The 20,868-nt window shown below is 40.8% G+C and overlaps 1 protein-coding gene across 12 annotated transcripts in view; it reads right to left on the bottom strand.

Moving 5' to 3' along the window:
* Positions 1–20,868, bottom strand: part of asph (aspartate beta-hydroxylase) — a 33,001-nt gene that overhangs the window by 4,678 nt on the left and 7,455 nt on the right. For 3 of the 12 annotated variants that reach the window (XM_061043836.1, XM_061043841.1, XM_061043840.1), the window contains 11 exons: positions 18,377–18,541; positions 16,554–16,598; positions 14,066–14,134; positions 5,816–5,893; positions 3,341–3,421; positions 3,062–3,138; positions 2,647–2,715; positions 1,709–2,077; positions 1,231–1,654; positions 813–854; positions 212–259 (listed from right to left, as the gene is read on the bottom strand). In XM_061043836.1, coding sequence (XP_060899819.1) covers positions 212–259; positions 813–854; positions 1,231–1,654; positions 1,709–2,077; positions 2,647–2,715; positions 3,062–3,138; positions 3,341–3,421; positions 5,816–5,893; positions 14,066–14,134; positions 16,554–16,598; positions 18,377–18,541 — 1,467 coding nt within the window. The other 9 variants (XM_061043833.1, XM_061043832.1, XM_061043831.1 and 6 more) reach the window with 9 other exon arrangements.

The raw sequence follows: 20,868 nt of genomic DNA, 5'->3' as shown, positions 1-20,868 counted from the left end.
AGTTTGGGAAAGGCTGACCTAGGGTTATGATACTTTTACAGGTTTGATCATTTCAGCTGCTAGAACTCACACAGAATGGACCAAAGTCAGAGTGTTACTTCAGGGGACGTTTGAACCCAAAAGAAAAACAGATTTCACATTCAAAATCTTTAAAACTACGTGTAGTCTTGTACTTGGTATCTGTTTTATATCATGAAGTGGGTTTCTTTACCTGTGGGCTCTTCCTGATCCTGTTCCACTGTCTCGACAAACTCTGCAACTGTAAAGAGAAAGAAATGATCCAGATAAGAGAACAAGGTCTTACATGTCCCCCTTTAGTGGTCAAGGGTCTTAAGATCTGCAGGGTGTTTGTGTGAATACTCTTTTAATATATTATTCTAATTGTCCCCCCATGAATGTATCTTTGATTTAAGCTTTATTGTTGATTAAGCATGAGAAGAGAAAAGGTTGAAAGGATACAAAGATGTATGCATGATGACTGGCTGGTCTGGGGTGAGGAAAGGATTTTAGAGGATGGACTGCACTGGTGTTTGTTGGAGGGGGTGATGTGTGGTCTGGTACAGTTTCAGTGACAGTAAGAAGCTAAAGAAAAGTTTAAAAGTAAAAAAAACTAACTAAATGGCGTCAAATCAAAAGAATATACATGAAGTAATAACTGCTTTAAACTGAGCGAATCACTTGGACATCAAGCCACATGATCACATGACAATGACAGAAACCATTTTGGATTAGGGGGGTTGTAGTAAGTAATAGCTACAGAGTATACCCCAGCCTCTCGTGTCAAATAACCTCCTTAATATCTCTGTACCCACCGTCTTCTGCTGCCTCCTCTTCCTCTTGTACTTCTTCGTTTTCTGTCAAACAAAAAAAAACACAAAACATTTTAAACTATAAATTCCTGCTGTATCCTGAACACAACCTGTCAACCTTACATTTATCTGTCCTGATACATCTGTTGTAAGTGATGGAGCTCGTTTATCTATTGCTGATAAGCGGTGTCCAACTAAAGACTGAAGGCAGCAGTATCTAGTGGAAGAAAAGGATTCATAACCAACAACAGGACTCTGGGTGAATGGGACTGTGAGGCCCTGGCCTCCAGAGATTAACCCCATGCGTTTATGCTTTTATTTCTATTACCTACTACTTGCATTTTTAAGTCTTAGTCTTCAGACACAACCAACAGTGACACTGATGCTATCTGACCTTTTTCATGTTACAATTTCTGTTTACCTGCTACTGTTTCTTCCTCCACTGAGGATGCTGCCTCCTCTTCAGCAGGCTCCACTGCAGCTGCTTCCTCCTGCACAGCTGAATCTTCAGCAGCTTCCTCCTCTTCTTGTGCTACCTCTTCAGGTGCTTCCTCTGTGGACTCCTCAGAAGTAGCTGCTTCCACTTCTTCTAATACCTCCTCAACCACTTCTTCTAGGGGTGCAGCCTCTTCCACTGCAGGTTCCTCTGAAGGAGCCGTCTCCTCTTCTGCTACAACTTCAACAGCCTCTTCTGCAGGAGCCACCTCCTCTTCCTCAGCAGCCTCTTCTTCCTCAGCTGGTTCCTCCACAGCTTCCTCTGCAGGAGCAGCCTCCTCGATAGCTTCCTCTGCAGGAGCAGCCTCCTCTTCCTCAACTTGCTCCTCCACAGCTTCCTCAGATGGCTCCTCCACAGCTTCCTCAGCTGGCTCCTCCACAGCTTCCTCAGCTGGCTCCTCCACAGCCTCCTCCACAGCTTCCTCTGCTGGAGCAGCCTCCTCGATAGCTTCCTCTGCAGGAGCAGCCTCCTCCACAGCTTCCTCTGCTGGAGCAGCCTCCTCGATAGCTTCCTCTGCAGGAGCAGCCTCCTCCACAGCTTCCTCTGCAGGAGCAGCCTCCTCCACAGCTTCTTCTGTAGGAGCACTCTCCTCTGCAACAGTCTCTACAACTGAGGCCACCTCCTCAAAAGCCGCCTCAACCTCCTCCACTGCCTCATCAGCAGCTTCCTCCTCCACAGCTTGCTCTGCTGCTTCTTCCTCCACCTCAGCTGCTTCTGCTACCTCCTCGGTAACTTCTTCAGCTGCTGCTACCTCCTCCTCGACTGGAGCAGCCTGCATCAAACAACAGTCAACATTTTTTTAAGGGTTTTTACATTTCTTTCACAAGTTCATTCAGAAGCTGTTTTGCTTCTGTGATGCAGTCGAGCAGCTGAAAAGCTTTTTAAATGGAAACAACCACTGAAGTCTACAGATTCAGGAAAAGTGAAATTAGTGAGAAATTAACATGAATATCATGATGGACTTTTCCCGACCAACATTCAACTCTTACACCAAAACATAGAAGCTGCAGGCAGGTAGTGACAACTGAACAAATGAGGCTTGTTTGCTAAGTAACAGTTGTACACAATACCAGCTCCATAGAAATAAACGGAAATGTTCAAGTGCCTCCAGCAAAACTAGAATACAGATGACTCTATGTCAATACTGAGACTTCTGGTCAGACCATTTCCAAAGCTGTTTTAATTCTTTCACAAATGTTGAGAAATGTGAGGTTGTCATAAGAGCAGGAAGACAAAATACTTTTTTTTTACAACACCTGACCGAACACACTGAGATAAAGACAATTCAGTTTGCCAGAAGAGCAAAGGGCACAATGATGCAATTCATGATAAACTACATACCTCATCTGCAGCCTCCTCTTCCACAGCTTCAGGTTCCTCTGCTAGCACCTCTGGATCCTCCTCAATAACCTGAATCAAGAAAACATCCCTTTAATGAGTTTTTGAAAGAATATAAATCAAGGACTTTTCTGTTAACCATGTAACCCATTAAGATCTACAGGTATCGTTTATAGTCCTGGCTGATTTAAGAACCGCTTCATTGAGATTTTATCAATTGATATGACGCTACCTATGATGATATGAAACTACGGAGAAGAAATTCCATCTGTTAAGCACACGATCTTGCTTTTAGAAGTTCCATCAAAAGATCTCTAAAGCCTGGCTCACACTGAAAATTATTTTAAAATGCAACGCTCAAAATGTGAGTGCGCCGACATACAACGACCAAAAGGATTAAAAACATATCTGTACAAACCTCAGCAGTCTCTTCAGGTTCTGGTTCTGGTTCAGCCTCAGGTTCCTCTGGCTCAGTTGCTACCTCAGGTTCAGGCTCTGGACACAGAAGCACAGAGGTTTTTATGATCTATGATGCAGGAGGAGTTTGTTAATGGGATGGTTTCATATCTTTAACTGCAGCTTCAGTTTGAATCTGCCTACTAACACCTTCCCTGCCACTGTTTGATTTACTATCTGCCTTATGCTTGATGAAAAGCCCACTACACAATCATCAAATGAAAGGCACATGAATACACACCTGGTGGTGTTGAAGCTGTGTCGTCGGCTTCAGCAGCTTCCAGCACTTCTTCAACAAGCACGGGCTCAGGCTCAAGAAAAGCTACGACAAGAAGGAAGATGAACAAATGAGCATTAAATCTTTGAAATGAAAATGTTTCCTTCCCCAATTTTAGAATTCACTTCTTTTTTTGTGGGGTTGGTGGAGGAGGCAAAGAATCAAAGACCACAATAATCAGCTTTTCAACTTTCCATGAATCCTACAGAACGCTTCATTCATTCATTCTTTGCATCTTTGAATCAAGCTGTGGTCCAACTCTGTGTGATACTGTGTCAGTATCTTTGTTTATCACTTTAAAGTTTCACAAAAAGAACAATGCGGTGGTCCACTTGGAGCAAATTCTCAATCTAATTATAAACAACCCAATTTCCAAAAAAGTGTGGCCTCTTGTAAAATGGTTAGACAGATTTGTGATGATTTGTAAAACTTTGAATTCACATTTTAAATTTGATGCCAGCAACACGTTTCAAAAAGGAGTTGGGACAGTGGTAATGAGACTGGAGTAGTTGGTCAATCTCACCGTTCAGTGAACTGGAAACAGATAAGAGTAACATGCCACTTTAAGAAAGTGAGACTTTGACAAATCTGTAGAATCTAGAGATGAAAGATTCAGAAAATCTGAGGAAATCTTTGCACGTAGGGCAAGCGCAGGAACCAGGGGTATCATTTTGGATGGGGCAGTTCACTTTCTAACTCGACTGCCTGTTGGTGTTTGATAGTTAACTTACTGACTGGTCGTCCCTCTATGCTGTCTGGGAAAGGACTAGAGCTGTGGTTGATTGTAAGCAAGGGACAGTGCTTAAAAAGAAGATGGGATGACGGTGATGTTCAGGCATCCTGAGACAGCCCCGTGTTCAAAACAGACAATTCTGCATGGAACCACCAAAAAGTGCTATCTGTGAACACTGCACCAACCAACGCTTTCTGAAGCTCCATCGTGCCAAAAGGAGACTATTAAATCCAGATCCAGGGTTCAGAGAAGTCTGTGGCTCAGTGGTAGAGCAAATCATCTCTCAGCTGGAAGTTAAGAGGTTAGATGCCAAGCCTCTTCAGATTTCAACGTGTCCTTTGGCAATGACACTGAACCCCAAAATCAATCAGTGGAGTATGAATTTAACAGGTCATGTTGATGGACACTCCACATGACAGACTGCCATCAGTGTGTGAATGCGTACATGTAGAAAATGCTTTGAGTAGTCAGAAGACTAGAAAAGCGCAATACAAGCTTCTAATCCATGTACTATTTGAAATGGACAGAGGTGAAGTGGGAAAACGTTCCTGAGGTCTGACAAGTTGAACGCCAAATTCCTCATGGCTAAAGAGGAGAGGAACCATCTGGAGTGTAATCTGTGCACAGTTCAAAGGCCGGCATATGTGATGTACGGGGGGTGCTTTAGTGCACATAGAATAGGTAACCTGCACTTTTGTGATTGCCTGATTAATGCTTAACCTACATGGAGCAACATGTGCTGCCAAGTAGAACACTTCTTCTCCAGGGAAGGCCTTGCTTATTTCAGCAATACAATGCCAAACAACTATTTTTGGTTTAGCAGATATTGAAATGTTAAATAAAACAAAGGAGAGCCTAAGTGATGAACACTCAGGGTCAGTTGCACCACCAGTGCTGACGCCTGGTCTTGAGCTAAGTCAGTCTTAACTTGGAGTTCAAAGTCCAAACTGACCGTCACACTGGTTGCACAACCAGGGGCTTAGGCCTTCTCACCAAGACTCGTAAATATTGCACCTGGTCAGGAGGAGGCAACGACATTAGACACTTCAACTAGAACTGTTAATGAAGATCTACAAACTTTAGGTTAGGTGAAGAGCTCACGGGACCAGCATCACTAAAACCAATGCTTCCAGCACTGAAGCTGTCCATGGTGCTAACCCAATAGGTGGGTTTCCATCAGCCTGAAGTCTTTGATTTCTGCAGGTGCTTTAAGCCTGCTTACATGTGTGTGCATAATGTGGCACCGTAAATGCATTTGTGAGCACAGCAAAAACATTATAAAAGGCTAAACATCAAGATCCAGAGTGGTCTAAGTTAAGACCAGTTGATGCAACCGGCCCCTGAATCCTACATTCAGCAAGCATAGTAAACATTTCACTTTCAAAATGGCAGAAATTGTTCTCCTCAGTTCTCAAATGCTTACCGAGAGTTGTTCAAAGAAGAGGTGATGGGACAGGGTGGTCAACACACCCCTGTCCCAACCTTTTTGAAATGTGTTGCTGGCGTCAATGGGAAAACCATTTTCCAACACAATTACATTTTCTGTATGTAAATTGTATTAATACTTCAAATTAATTAAGAGGTTTCGATGTTTTTTTAGTCATCATTTTCTGTTTTGATTTACATTCAGCACAGCATCCTAACTTTACAGGTTCTTATGATGATGACACTGAAGTAACAGAGTGTATATCAAAGATTGTTGGTACCTTCAGGTGTTGGTTCAGGTGTCTCCACGGGGGCAGCTTCACGACGGGAAGTGACGACAACAGCCTTCTCTTTCAGTCCTATATGAGATGATGCACAAGTTGATGGCAAGAAATGTGTGTTGTGTAGTAAACACACAGGACATGTACATCTAGGTGTGTGCGAGAGTATAGGCCATAATCAAGCACATAATCAGAAGTATCAGCCCATTGATATAATTTATTGTTATCATAGTCAAAGAGTCCAGACATCTAGCATTTTCTTTTCTGGAAAGTGTCAAAAGAATCACTCTTCACAAGGCCCTGTAATAAAAACTGTTCTGCATGTTAAGTCATGATAACATTGGTAACAACATGAAACCAGGCATGGGTGTTCTTTTGCTGACTTACAAGTTTCTCATAAGATTTTGAGGCTCTGTGGTACTTTCTGAAAGGCTGATAAAACCATCAAGTTTGGAGCAAACACAGATGGTTGTTAATGTGATCCTTTTTTTGGTTTACCTTCCAAGTACACGAGATCTAGTCAAACCAGAGACCGACACACATGCTAAAAAAAACAGCACTTACACAGATCAGGACACTTTATTGACTGAATATGTGACACAAAAATGACTAAATTAAGAAGAAAAATCAGCATCTGATGCTTTAACTATTTTGAAACAGTTAACATGTAAATCAACTCTGAAGACATGTGATACATTTGAACACTTTTAATCTATTTCAATTCAATTAAATCTAATCTCAATTAGATCTGCAGGAGCTCTCATTGAAGGATTGCAAAGTCTGATGAAGAGCATGTTGGCTGGAAAAGTCACTTTTCCTTCAACGGGAGCTCCCTGCTGTGCAGATTATTTTTGCTTCTTTGTACCTTTGCGTTTCTGGATTCAGACCCCACTTGGGGGATGTGCTGGTCTTTCTTAATTTGCATTTTTTTTTTGGTGGTTTCAGTCTTGTAAGAATCTCTTTTGCTGGTAGCACTTGCATGGAAGCATCGAGCTCATGAGCTCCGTCATTAGGTCAAAAATCAAAAGTAGCTATGATGTTGAATAGATGTTAAAGTGTTTGTAAGGAGAAAGGATGAAGAAGTTCAACAGCACATTGATTTGAGAAAAAAGACGAGAAGCCAAAGATGACATTGCCTGTCCATAAACAAGCTAAACAAAAACTAAAAAGGTGAAGAAAAGGCAGATGATTGATTAGTATTTTCATGAAGGAAATAGTAAACTAGAAAATCTAAATATTTCATGAATTTAAACTTGTTGCAATGGACAAACGTTTGGTGCCAAAGTAATGCTAAACACCTGATGCTCAGGCTGAAAATGGAGAACGCTGCCTTCCTTATAGCCGATTAAATCTTACTTCTTTTTAACGCCTCCTTCGGATTTCTCTTTGCTTTTCTTTCTTTTTTCTTTGGTGGACTCTGACCCCTTCTCTCCATCTTCCTTGATTGCTTTCTTTCCCTCCAACTTATCCTCTTTCTCCCCTACTTTCTTTGGCTTTTTGTCCCCAACCTTGCTCACTTCTTCCTTTTTGTCATCCACTTTTTCGTTCTTTAGTTTCTCCATTTCTTCCTTTTCCATCTTCTCCTCTTCCTCTTTCAGTCTGGCGGCCACTCTTTCCTTCACCTTGCTTGATATGTCCTTCCTCCCCAGCTCAAGCTCCTTCTCCTCCGCCTCTTTGGCCAGAATCTCTCTGACCTCAGCCAGAGCCAACTTGGCAAGTTTCTTGGCCTCCACACGTTCATGGATGATGGCCAGCTGTTGCTTTAAAGCCTCCCGCAGCTTCCAGCCCACATCTTTGGTTGGAGAGGGTTCTGAGATGAATGAGCAACAACACTGTTTTGGTGTTTTAACCACTTGTAACGGTGAGTTGTTATAGGACGCGTAGATCATGCGAAAATTCAATCTGTTATGCAGCAACACCAAACATTAGACAGGCATGTCTAATTGATCCACATTTCAAATTCCATGCCATTGTCATCCTACACTACGTAATTTACACTTTGTTTTAAACTACGTAAAACATGATCTACACAAACTTCTTTTTAAAAAATCCTCATGTTTAAGACAACTTCACTATTCAATCACACGCATACAAGGCCAAAAATGATTAAATCTGACCAACCCATTCCAAGCAGGTTAATAACAATAAAAACCAGAAGGTTTTGATGATGTAATCAAAGCAATAACAGTCGAGAGGAGGAGCCATGAGTTCCAATTAGTCCAGCCTTCACTGCAACACATCACCTTCATGCAAGTTGTTGCATGATGATACCTGTCTTAGGTCCTGTCCTGGCTGAGTCTCCAGGTTTCTCATCTGATGTTGCACACAAACGAGACACGAGTTACAACACTGGTAGTCTTTGAATGTCTGATTCTAATTGTTATAAACTGTGAATTGACAGTTCCACCCATGTAGTGATGGTTCCACGTACACAATCATTTATTTCTAGTGTCCAATATCAGCTACACACCAAAAAGCTATTCGTTACACTGCTACACACAACCAGGTCAACAGGAAATAATTTAAGCTCAAGTAAAACACCCTGACCTTTGGTTGCAGAAGCAACTTCTCCCTACTTAGGTGAGATCTGAGCACGCTCATATATCAAGAGGAGATGAAAACCAATCTTAAGGTCTGGTATAAACCAATTTTACAGTAGACCGTTTGATTGGCACACCTTGACAAACATAGGTGAAACATTTTTGGGCTCAATGCCATCAAAACCATCAAACATAAAACCACAACCCTGGGTCTGGCTCATGTTCAGAAATGCAGCCATGTTTGATGTAATTAGTGACACCTATGCTCATTATGAGGGTCTATATGCTTATACAGCATTGAAATATGGATTCAGATAACTGACACATTTGTGTGAGCAGTTACACGATTAATTTAAAGCTTTTATCAATTTTTGTTAAATCTAATATGCATCATAAAGTGACAGTTTCCAACCAATCACAACAACCAGCCTGTATGAAAGTCTAATTTAATCTTCTCACATAACTTAAATTGCAGCTGGAGGCATAGCATATTCTTGATATGTATAAGATAATCAGTTGTTTTTTTTTCCTTCAACATTTCATGGAGTGTGTGCCCATTTCAAGATTAGTCCAGAACTTAAAATCAAAATAACCTTTTGGTGAACAATGTAATATCATTCAGAATTAAAATGTCCACCCCTCTCTTTCAGTAGTTTTGTGCTTCTTTCACTTCAATAAATAGCCCAAGCTGGTTTCTCTCCACCCCAGAGCAGGAAGAACCTGTTTTCAAAGCGGGTGTCATCCATGCATTTAAAACCGCTAACAAGTTGAATGCAAGCCAGTCAAACAAACAAACACACCCACACAAACACACCCCCTGGACAAATGTCTACGTCAACAGACCTGCTGTTGGTTTCAGTCTTCTCTGCTTGTAGCAACAATAACTAAACTCAAGCACTCTGAATTAAACATGCCTCTTCTCTAAATCACATGTCAAAACCTGCAAACAAAGAAAGTGTGCTGAATAAGAACAGCATGCTTTTATCTGACAGTTCACTTTTCTCTCAGCTCAGACGCCCCACAGTCACAAAACAAAAATTAATTAATGTTTAAGGCCCGGTGTCCACCTATCATTTTTTCCTCAGCGTCAGCGTTTTTTCAGTTGTTTTCAACGGGTAGAGAGCGTTCGCAGCAGAAAACAGCCGTTCAGAGTGCTCAAGTTGAAAATATTTCAACTTTTCAGAAATTGTTTTTTTCTAAATGTATGATATTCCATGTATTTTAGCCTCCTACAGATCGTGTCTTGTACCCACATCCTCTTTGCTCGGTGTCTGCTGGGGTAAAAAAAACTATATTAAATATAAAACATTTATAGAGAAAGGAAAACGTTTCAAGTCTGTTCGTCAGTACGCTAAACCTGTGCTAAGGTGCTAAGGTGCTAACACAGAACAAGCAGAGCTGTGTAGACACATTACAACCAAATAATAGTAAAGCATGCAGGGATCTATGTCCATCTATGATTGAAGTCTGTGGAAAAGGGGTGATTGGTTACACTTTCAGGAAAGTTCTGTAGATTGGCCAAAAGTAGAAGGAAATGGTGCAAGGATTGGTTACATCTGTGATTTCATTACAACTTCCTGGAGGGACTCATTCATTCTAATGGGTTGCTAAACGGTTTTACCTAGATCCCCTTTTCAATGAGCCAATAAGCTCATAGCAAAGTCAGCTGGACAGTTCAGTTACCAACTCTAAGCTGTATGACATGACCATACCGTTACTGAAGCTGAATTTTGACTATTTTTGGAATTTGGGAAAATTGACATGACCCTGTGACTGTTATCAAGTAACTACACGTGGACATCTGACAGCCCAATAAGAGACTTTAGGGAATGGGCAGATAATAAAACAGACACCTCACAGTGCTAACAGCTATGGGAACAGAAGATAAATGTCATCTGCACTGCCTTTAAGGTTTAAATGATTATCATGTTCTGTGCCTTTGTGTCCAAGGGACTAGTCATCATCTGTGTCCACGTCCACTTCAAGCCTCTTCAAAAGTCATCATTGAAAGTAGAGAAAGATCCATAAACACTGATACTGGAACTTTCTCAAGCTTCATGTCAACATTGTAAAGGTAACTTTTCTAGCAGGGAGCAGGAAGAGCCTTAGTAACACCTGAACGAGCTCTGAATATTTGAATACTGTATCAATGCAACATCATGTTAGAATTCTTCTTTCCATTTGAGATCCATCCTAGAAACCTTAATGATGTGGTCTGGATGTTCAGAAAGCATTCAAGTGCAGTGCATTTACACACTTTTATCCTTATTAAGGTACAGATCACAAGTTATCACCAGTTATAAATACAGAGTAAAACAACAATAAATTTAACAGAGGATTCAAGAAGTAAGAAATCGTGCTTATTATCTTATAGTCTAGTGTAAATATCTTACATGTAGCTATAGGAAAAGACAACATGTCGGCGAGCAGCTGACAAAGTGCAAATCATCTTAGCATTTTGTGTTATTCAACATTGCTGGCTTTTCCCACTTTGTGCTAAAAACGATGTTATAAAAGATTCTACAAAAGATTTTAAATACAGTATTTCTTAAGTGTTCCTGAGTTTCTTATCCATACAGCCATGTCCATTTGAGTAAAGGAATTGACATCATGGAAAACTTCAAAAAAGGACATCTCTGTCCGAGTGTTCAGTTGAAACATGATTGTAGTTCGATGTGATGTGATTCCAGTAGTTAGAGCCTGGGATGGATTGGCCATATAACAACATCAGAGAGGAGATATTCAAACCTAAAGCTCCTGGCTTGGTTAAGTTTCCAATACCTGCCAAAGACAGTTCATCCTGTAAAAACTGTTCCCAACACTTCGGCTGTTGGATTTATAGGCATTTGAGGGAGATTTGGATGCAGCAGTTGTCCTGTGGCTATTGGTTCTGAAGGCCGACTATGACTATCTTCTGGCCCTGAGATCCATCATCTTTGGTGTCTCTTCTTCTGACCTGTTCCTCGTCTTCGTCCTCCTCGTCCTCCTCCCGCGCCTCCAGGTCTCCTCCGGAGTAACTGCGCTCGTCCTCCTCCAAGTACTCCAGGGGGTTAATCAGACCGTATAGGAATGTGAAGAAACCGTTCAACCAATCAGTTCCGCTCTCCTCCACTTCTTCTAACCAATCCAGAACCTCCGATTCACCCTGACCATCGCCCTTACTGGTCAGGCCTACGCAAACAAGAGGGGATGAGGGATGGAGGCGAAGGGTGATGAAGGGGAGGTTTGGGAGCACGATGTTTGAAAGTGGAACAGTGTGGAAAGGAATGTGGGAAAAATTCAAGAAGGCAGGAAAACAGGAAGAAAATAATGGAGAAAATAAAGATGAAATGAAGCAGGGTTGAGAGCAGAAGGGAAAGAAATAAGAGGAGAAGGTAAGAGAAGTTTAAGCGCAGGTTAGGCAGCTAGGGAACTACTCAGGCTTTTATATCAGTGACTAAAGTCAGGCTGTCTACACATGATAACCAACAAATACATCGTGCCGTCCTGAGCCACTTATGAAAATCTGTAATTTTAGATTAGAATGTCTACAGAACCATAATGTATCAGCTCTCGTTAACTAACAATATACCCACTACAGAGTTTAGCTCACTTATCATATGGAGACAGCCCTAGACTGAAAAAAGGAAGAAACTATTTCCTTTCAAATCTATACAAAAATAACATTATGAAACGTTTGTTCTCCTCAAAATGAGTCAAGTAGATTGAAATGTTTGATTTAGCTGCAGCATCACCCTGTCGTTACTCAAGATGTTTTTTTTACAGGAGTATGTATAGACAAACCTAATCACTAAAAAAAGGGAGCAAATCTCCAGTTTCATCAAGTTGAGATATTTGCCATCATGAGACAAAAGAGAGCGACACAGACAGACAGCAACCCCCCCCCCCCCCACCCTTCGCTGACATTATATCGCAATTTTTACATCCCATTAATTAACACATTTCTGATTTCTCTCTCCCATTGTTGGGTGTGAAAGTCTTCTGTTTTTCTGTAAAAACGCTTATGACGTCACAGTTTGGATGCCACGGAAAACAACCTTTTTGGAAGATGTATTGTTTAGCTTCTTATGCCTTCATGAGAGAGACAGTACAGTGAATAGAGTCAGGGACAGAGTGAGGGGGGTAAGGTGATGTGGGAGAGAAGCCGAACGTCGTCCCGTCGACCTACAACAGAGGCGGTGCGCGAACCAACCGGCAGGCCGCAACTCAAGAATGGATTTTTTATAAATTCTTCAATGAAATTTCCCAGTTCAAGTGAATCGACTTTTTTAAATCCTAGCCCTATAGCATAGTGACCCTAACTTTACTACGCCGTTCAAAACATAACGCATGTCCTTTCCAAGTCACTTGACTTTTCACTCAATTCCTTACAAGCTACGTTGAATAAGATAGTTCCAGGCTACAGAATATTACATACATGTGGACATTACTTTGATGATCATCCAACCACAACTAAAACTTGTTAAGTAAGGTTACTTTTATTTGTGCAGTTGGCTGTGCGCTCCCCTGCGTAGCCGCAATGCATTATGGGATGGTTTGAGTATGACGAGTGAACTCCAGGATGCTAAAATATTATGGCCAATCTGTTGTACACCTTTGCATTTATTGCCTAATATGAATTCATAACACACTACATACTCAATGTGACATCATGCTTAGTATGAATATTAAGCCTATGAGACAGGCTGCCAAGAGAATCCATATCGTCTGTTTAACTTATTCATGGTTTGCAATGAATGATGCTCAATCCCTCACATACCTGATGTCATGAGAAGGATGTCAAAAGCACAAAGCAGAGAAACACACAAACACACTGATGTCTGCTGGTTAAAAATCTAAAGTTGCTCCTAGTATTGGAGACGCCTCTAAACTGGAAGTTCTCTAATCTGTAAAACAATCTACTGTCATTTAGAAGTCTAGAAACCGATTGAAACTCACTATACACAGCTCCCCTGGAGTAGTTTACACAGCAAGCTGCACTTTACTTCTACCTGTATTATGTCAGTCGGTAAATACCGTTTCAGACATCCTGACGTCCTGAGTTACAAAAAAAAAAGGGAGCGCCGCAACGGGCAACTTTATAAAACTCAATGCGAATTAATAATTTCACTAACCAGACGTAAACAAGAAGAGGTGAATGAAAGAGGCTGCGCAGACAAAACAAAGCAAGGTGAGCAGATAAGAGTGGGGATTTCTGTTAACGCCTCTCTTTGAATGTTTCTGTGAGAACATAACTGCCAGAACTAGTTTTAACAGTAGACGGTAAATATCTAAATCTAAAACTAAGTCAAGCAGGGGCGTTTGCGTAGACTTTAAATGGTGGACTATCAACCCACGTGAAACAGGGTTATGTATTATTTTTGGATTGAAAATTGAACACAGTTTGAAGAAATTCACACCATGCTATAGTAACACTACCATATGTGGGAAACAAGTCAGCTCTATAAGTGTAAGTCATGCAAAAGAAACCCCAAATTGCCATTCAATTCAAATATTAGAAAAACATTTATGATTCTGTGACATTGGTCGCCTGCAGAAAGAGTCAACTCATTAATATCTGTTCTGACAGAGTCATGAGTCAGAAGATGAGAAACCATGTCAATAATAATTAAAGGGAAAATACTCCGATGTTCGTTGTTGCTTCACTTTCTGCAAGCAACTAATATCAAACAACTGACATTAGCTGTAAATTAGAGGTAGATTAACTTGCCTAGCAGAACTTTAGCATCCTCGACATCAAAATCACCATCGCCATCTGTATCGTATGCCACCAGTTTACCTACAGCAGCAACAAACACACATGTAGGCTTAGTGTTTCTCAGTACTACAAGGACACACTGATCACTGTACATTTACATGCATCGTTTAACATGACAGACAGTTAAAGAAATGCACCAAGCTCGCAGGTGACAGGTCACTAATGACCAGATATTAAAGTGTGTTAATGTTTTTGAATGAGCAAACTCATCTTTAATTCAAACTAAGGAATTATGCTCTTTATTCAAATGAGTCACAATGAGCTGGAGGCTTGGTGAATTCCTTTAGTTGAAATCCAGTTTTCATTTTAACCTGGGCCCGTTCTTAACATGTTGGTATTCATGGTTGTCCAGTAGGTTCACAATGTCTCAGAGTTGGTCCAGTAGATCACCTGACATGGCTTTTATAGCTGCAACTTAAGTCTTTTGGGGGCAAATGCGCAAGAGCAGAAGTTTACATGAAGTGATAGTTTTTGTTCACTGCTGGGATCAAACTGTTCAACCACATCAAGTAAGAACATCTCAACAAAGAAAGAGCAGGACGTTTTCTAAAAACCAGAAGGAACTCCAGAAGAAACAAAACAATTTAGGTTAATTCTGAGAAACTTGTGAAATCTCTGAGAAGTCATAAGCCCCGTTTCCACCAAGCAGTTCAGTTCATCACGGTTAGTCACGCATTTTGTGGCGTTTCCACTATCAAAAGTCGGGAAAGGTCCCCAAATTACCGTCCCGTCCTACTTTTTGCTACCCTTCTGTTGGGGTGCCAAGTCTACCGATCCGACCCTAAAAGCTGGAGCTAAACACTGCCATCCGTTGATTGGTCGAAAGGATCATCACTTCCTGTTTGACAGCGGTAATAAAGGACGGCTGTATTTTTCCTTGCAGCCTGGTCTGCAACAAAGCTTCATTGCATTTTGTAACAAAGAACCAAAAGCTAATGAGAAAGACCACGAACTGCTGGATGTCCTCCATTGTTGTTCGTTGTTTACTGTGTTGCGTTCTTCTTCCTCGTTGAATTTATTAGTGGGGTATACTGTGTCGCGCTGCTATGATATCACGCTATTACGTAGCTGACGTGGCTATCAGCATCCAGCTTACACGCCGCCTACCAAAAAAAAAAAAAAAAAAAAAAAGAGTACGGTAACTACGGTTGGCTGTGGAAACGCAAACAGGATCAGGCTTTACTGAACCAAACTGTACTGATCCATACCGGACCACTCAGTGGAAACGGGACTATAAAAGGTCTCGACAAAGAGAGTCTATGGTCTGCTCTGGTGAAGATGAAAATTTACAGATTCCACCTTTCCTGGTCAATAACTTGCATAGCAGAACGTGTCAACTCTTTCCAACCATATTAAAGTAGACATCCAGCTGGACAACTTACAACGGCCTCAATTCACAGCAAACTGTGATCGAGTACCACGACATTGTCTGCAAAGTGCGATACGGAACAACGATGCATCGGAAATCTTTCTGAGTTTGTTGTTCACATATTCACGTAACAGGCTGGTGTTTTTCACGAGGCCAGGCATGACAGAAAAGACTCTGCTACAGACACTATAATGAGAATATTTGACTTTTAAGTCAAAATGTAGTTCCCCATTTCATGGAATCAACAAAAGAGCTGAGAATGACCAGAAAACAGAACAAAGCTGTTTAATTAAACGCATGAGATCGATAGCTAGACTGTCTATGATCGCAGGATATAAACGCCATCACCCCCCCTCCTAGTGTTCTCACATCAGCCCCACTTCACCGGGCAAATGTTTTCAGTGAGCTTGTAGGAAGAGTTATGGTTTAAGTTTTGACAAAGAATTCAGCCATTTGCGTTCACATACTCAGCTCGCCCCAAGTTCTGGGCTTATTTGAAAAGGGCTTTAACATTCTTACATTTTCACTGGCCAAAAAGGAAGAAGATATTTGGGAAAAGGAATTATATAGCAACAATATATCTACACTGCCCAATTAATCTACTTGACCAATTCAAAAGAGTGAACATACTGGTTTATTACACATGTTTAAACAGATTAAAGAGGGCACAGGTTAAAAGAAGGGCTAAGATAGGGGACAGTGGGGAAAGGGGGGATGGAACAGAAAATGACAGAGTTTTGGATGTTTGAACTAGAATGTCTTTCACCAACATGTGATCTTCATTCAGAGTGACAGTATCAACGCTGCTGGGAACTAAAGGGTAACAAGGCCAAATGGATGGGATAGACGTGAGGTAAGACTAGAGTCCTGGATCTAAACCATTTCTCAAATACTTCATTTCAAAACAAATTTATTTCAACTAGTTTCAGATTTTTGGAGAACCTATTCCCCTAGTTATTTTCAGATTCAGGGCTCAAAGGGGGTGGGGGGGGTCTTAAAAGATAGACGATGACAGAAGAAAACATAATGTTCATACATGGTATAAGACAAATATTCCCAGTGATTTTTTACCTTGCAAGGCCTCAGACAGGTTAATTTGTAAGCCTTTAGCCTTGTCTGCATGCAAACACAAAACATACAAATTACATCAGAAAGGTCGACAGAGATTCATAATTCATGTATTAATAAAAGACACATTTAGAGATGATTCTTCAACATTTTTCATTTCAGGTGTAGAAGAGTGCTGCTGTGATCCTAGACAGACACATGCATATAACAGAAGCGTGCATTAAAGAAGAGGTAGGTTTTTATGGTTCACATGCCACAGAGGAAAAATACAACTAACAGAAGTGAGTTAAATCTTGGTTCATGAAAATCAACTGTTACAAAAGTGCAATCGTTTAATTATCAAAAAGTAAAACAAAAATATATGATGAAAGTTATACTCTGATAGCTACACCGTTTGTATCCTTTACTAGGTCTGATATGTATGTATATATATATATATATGCTCGTTACAATTTGATAGCCTATTCTTGATAAAGCGTTGCAGAGAAAAAAGTGGAACTTAAATGTTACTTTGAATTTCACCACTTTATTTATGAAGGCATTCATTTGTATTTATTTATCAGTCATTTGTGTCACATGCTGATGGCCCAATGGACAGCACACAAGTGGGAAACTACCAGCAGGCTGACTGAGGCGAATTCAAGAAGCCCCTGTACTTCAACTGATTCTGTTGATGTGGATTATTGCCACAGTGGTGTTAATTGTTTTCAACACTAAATATTTCCATTCTCCTTTATTGGCTAATAGAAGAGCAAGAATCTTACTATGCCAAGTGATCCCAATGTTCAATTAATACACAACAACAACATCATTTGTTGAGGGCATTTCACCCTTTCTATTGATTTGTGAGTGTTACTTGTAGCACTTAATATTATTATAACAATAATAACATTAATAGTAAAAGCACACTGTTAGCCAGGTAGCGAGTATGCCCACTGACTGTATATTAGGTATTGTGCAGTCAATTGAAACAACGACATGCACTGAAGATCTGGCAGGTGAAGCCATGAAATTGATATCCCAGCTTTTCTCTAACCCAACCACAGTTAACTAAGCAATAAAACGGCCATGATCCTTCAGGTCCATACAGTCCACAGCAGAACAGATTCTTATGTTTATGGACAATTCAATCATTCAAAATACAATGTTTAGGTGTGAAGGCAAATACTTGTTGACTGGCATGAATGCATTATTTCATTTAAGAAAGTCAACAGTAGCACATTGTAGTGCACCTGCGGGCTGTACACATTAGAAAGTTAATTAAGGAGTGTTAACTCAACCACACGCATACAAACTTTAAAAAGGCAAAAGTAATCAATAATAATCATATTGATCATTATTAGGGATCCAGGGAGCTTTGGCCCTGTAGATTGATTGTGTTGTCTGGTGTCAGTTAAATAGTCGACTCACAGATAACCACCCAGCTTTCCCCACTGTCACTATCACATGCTGAACAGTGGAGCAAACCCGCTGAATCTATTGAACACACGCTGATTTTCATACTAGGTTTCTACCAGTTAAAGGTAGAATTGGTAAATAATAATTACAAGCTTAAGAGAGACACAGGGTGGAATTAGGTTGATGTCATGACTTTCCATTTAAATTAGTGTTCATACAATGTTAAAAACGATGGTTTGATGGTTCTCTGGGTTTAGGTTTGTTTCATGAACAGATAGGAGGTTTACACATTTGTGAACACAAGATTTAAAAGCAAGTGGAGATAAAAAAAACAACAACTAGTAACCATTCCTAAAGTGGGAGGAAAAGAATACATTCAGCGACTTCTTTAGTCAAATTAATGAGTGTGTGTTGCACTGGATACTCACCAAGGACTCCCTGATAGTCGACCAGGTCGAAATACACCACCGCTACCGATGTCCAGACACCCAGCAGGGCGAGCACGATGAAGCAGGTGAAGAAGCTGCCACTGCTGCTGGACCCAGAGTCTGCCTTCTTCCCATTCTTATTGGCCGATTGGGCTTTAGTACCATCTGTAACACAAGACAGAGTCAATGACAAACTTGATTGATTACAGGCTGATGCTCTTATTTTGTCAGTATACCTCTTTACACCTGAGGCATGCAGTACATTTGTTCCCTTTGTAAAAATATAAAGATCTCTCTCAGTCACTGCTTCACTCACTGTAAGATCAATATATACTAGAGACCACTAGAGGCGCCTTCACACATCCATACCTGACAATTTGTAGAAGATTTCAGAGCAGCCTCCCCCTGACATTTTCCAGAAGCCCTTTCACAAGTGTCCCTTTAAACAGGAAATTATCCCCGTCCTATAATGAGAGTGTTTGCCTTTATACCAGTGCTACATGTGATGAAAGAGGAAAAGAGCAGTCCGACAATCAGAAGGAGAAGGCAGCAGCCTCGTTCTGTACACACAGATCCCACCAGTTTCACACTGCTGATTTAGAGGTCATCGACCTGCTCACTTGTCTTGAACGTTCCTGACTATAACCTGCTGTGTTCACACAAGAGGAAGGGGGGGATTAGTCCTGATTTTCAGCCATTTTTGATCGGCACACATCAGGGCTGCGTTGGCTTGCAGTAGATACAGTCAAATATTATCTTGAGTGTTTATTAGGGCTTCTCTTCTTCATGTGCACCTTTAGAGCCTTGCAAAGTTGACCCTGAATTTAAGCATCTCTTGCTGGGCTAGAATAAAATATGAACACTATTTACCCTCTAAGCAGAAGGAACAAGATAAAAGGTTGTATTTTAAACTTTAATTCCAGAAATCTGTTAGGTATCACATTACACGCGCTGGGTCTGCCTTTAAGCCTCAGGACCGGCACTGGGGACCGGCACAGAGGTGATAGAAACAGAGACAAATAAACCACATCCAAGAAGCTATTCCTGGGGTGCGATGGCATCCCACAATGGATGATGGGAGAAAATAGTGGCAAAGGAAATGAACAGGTGGTGCAGTCAGCTACATGGTCTTAGGTCAAACTCTGACATTTGAAAAAGAGCAAAGTGCTCAAAGTAACAGCATATAGTGTCAATATGAATATACCTCTCTTAAATATCAACATGCGGAAAAATTATTTTGAGAGAAATCTGACTTAAGGCAGTTTTTTTTTATTCTAGCTTGACAACAAACAACAGCTTGGTAAAATAGCAAAGAGGGTAAAATGTGCTGCATTTTACTTTAACCCTGTTCTTGATATTTCTCCAATAAGACGTGAATTTAAAACTGCAGCATAATGTAGTCATGATAAACAGGCTCCAGGTGAAGTTAAAACATGTTTCACTATGTTATTAATCAAATCTGAATCAGTGAACAAAACAACATTTGTTATAGAGTTAGTATATCGAAGGGTCTTGAGCGTTCTTCAGCTACTGATACGTTTATTTTAAAGAAAGAAGTTTAACTGGAACAGAAAGAAAGAAACATCACAGAAACAAGCATACAGAGCTCATAAGAGGCAGCACACTCTCATATTGCAGACGATTGTTGCATCCAGCACAAAAATATTGATTCATTCTGCTCGTGCCATGATCATGATACTTATCGTACAGCCAGACCTTCAAATGATAAAACACAATAGATTCACAGCTTGGTGGGTAACTATACCTGCTCTCAGACCTGCAAACAGTTAACTTAGGATTCCATTTCCTTCCAGCCTTAAACCAAAACCACGAGGCCCACACAATGACCTCCACATATCCTTCTCAGCTCACTTGTCACTCTTGAACCTTATCGTTCTTCACCTTGCATTTCCCCAGCGATCACCTCTGGGAGCGCCGTGATCACTGGAGGGATTGTAGACTGGGTCAGGGTCGCTGGATCCCCCATCATTGCCGAGTGACGGCTTGGCTCGCCGACTTACTGAGTAAGAGGTAAACCGGCACCAGAGATAGAATGCAGCCCTAACTCGGAGAGAAAGGGTAGCACTGCCTTCTCGTTTCAACTCTCCTCTGTCCTTACTTCTGCCCCGCCCCTCTTCTGTCAGCATAGTACCCGCTCAGTCACTTTGTTTTTTTCTTCGATCCCGATATAACTCTGGAGGTCAAAGACAGCTATTTATAGTGCTGTTAGACCAGCTGGTCCTGACACAAAGAGGGGGAAGAAAGGACTGATGGGGCACTGCCAGATTCAAAGAGTTACTCAATAACTGAGTTATTATGCTTCAATTTAACTGAAATATAAAAAAAGGGGTAAATAAACACTAAAAATAAGTTCAAAATTGTAATATGAACCATTTTATTAAAGTGTCCACAGTCCGACTCCACAGCTACAGCTTGAGGTGGGAGAAAAAAAATCGATGGCGATATTATATCGTCTCATGGCCGCCAAGTAC

The sequence above is a fragment of the Labrus mixtus genome, chromosome 8, assembly GCF_963584025.1.
Source record: "Labrus mixtus chromosome 8, fLabMix1.1, whole genome shotgun sequence".
NCBI classification, from domain to species: Eukaryota; Metazoa; Chordata; class Actinopteri; order Labriformes; family Labridae; genus Labrus; species Labrus mixtus.
This window is presented reverse-complemented; position numbering and strand designations above follow the sequence as displayed.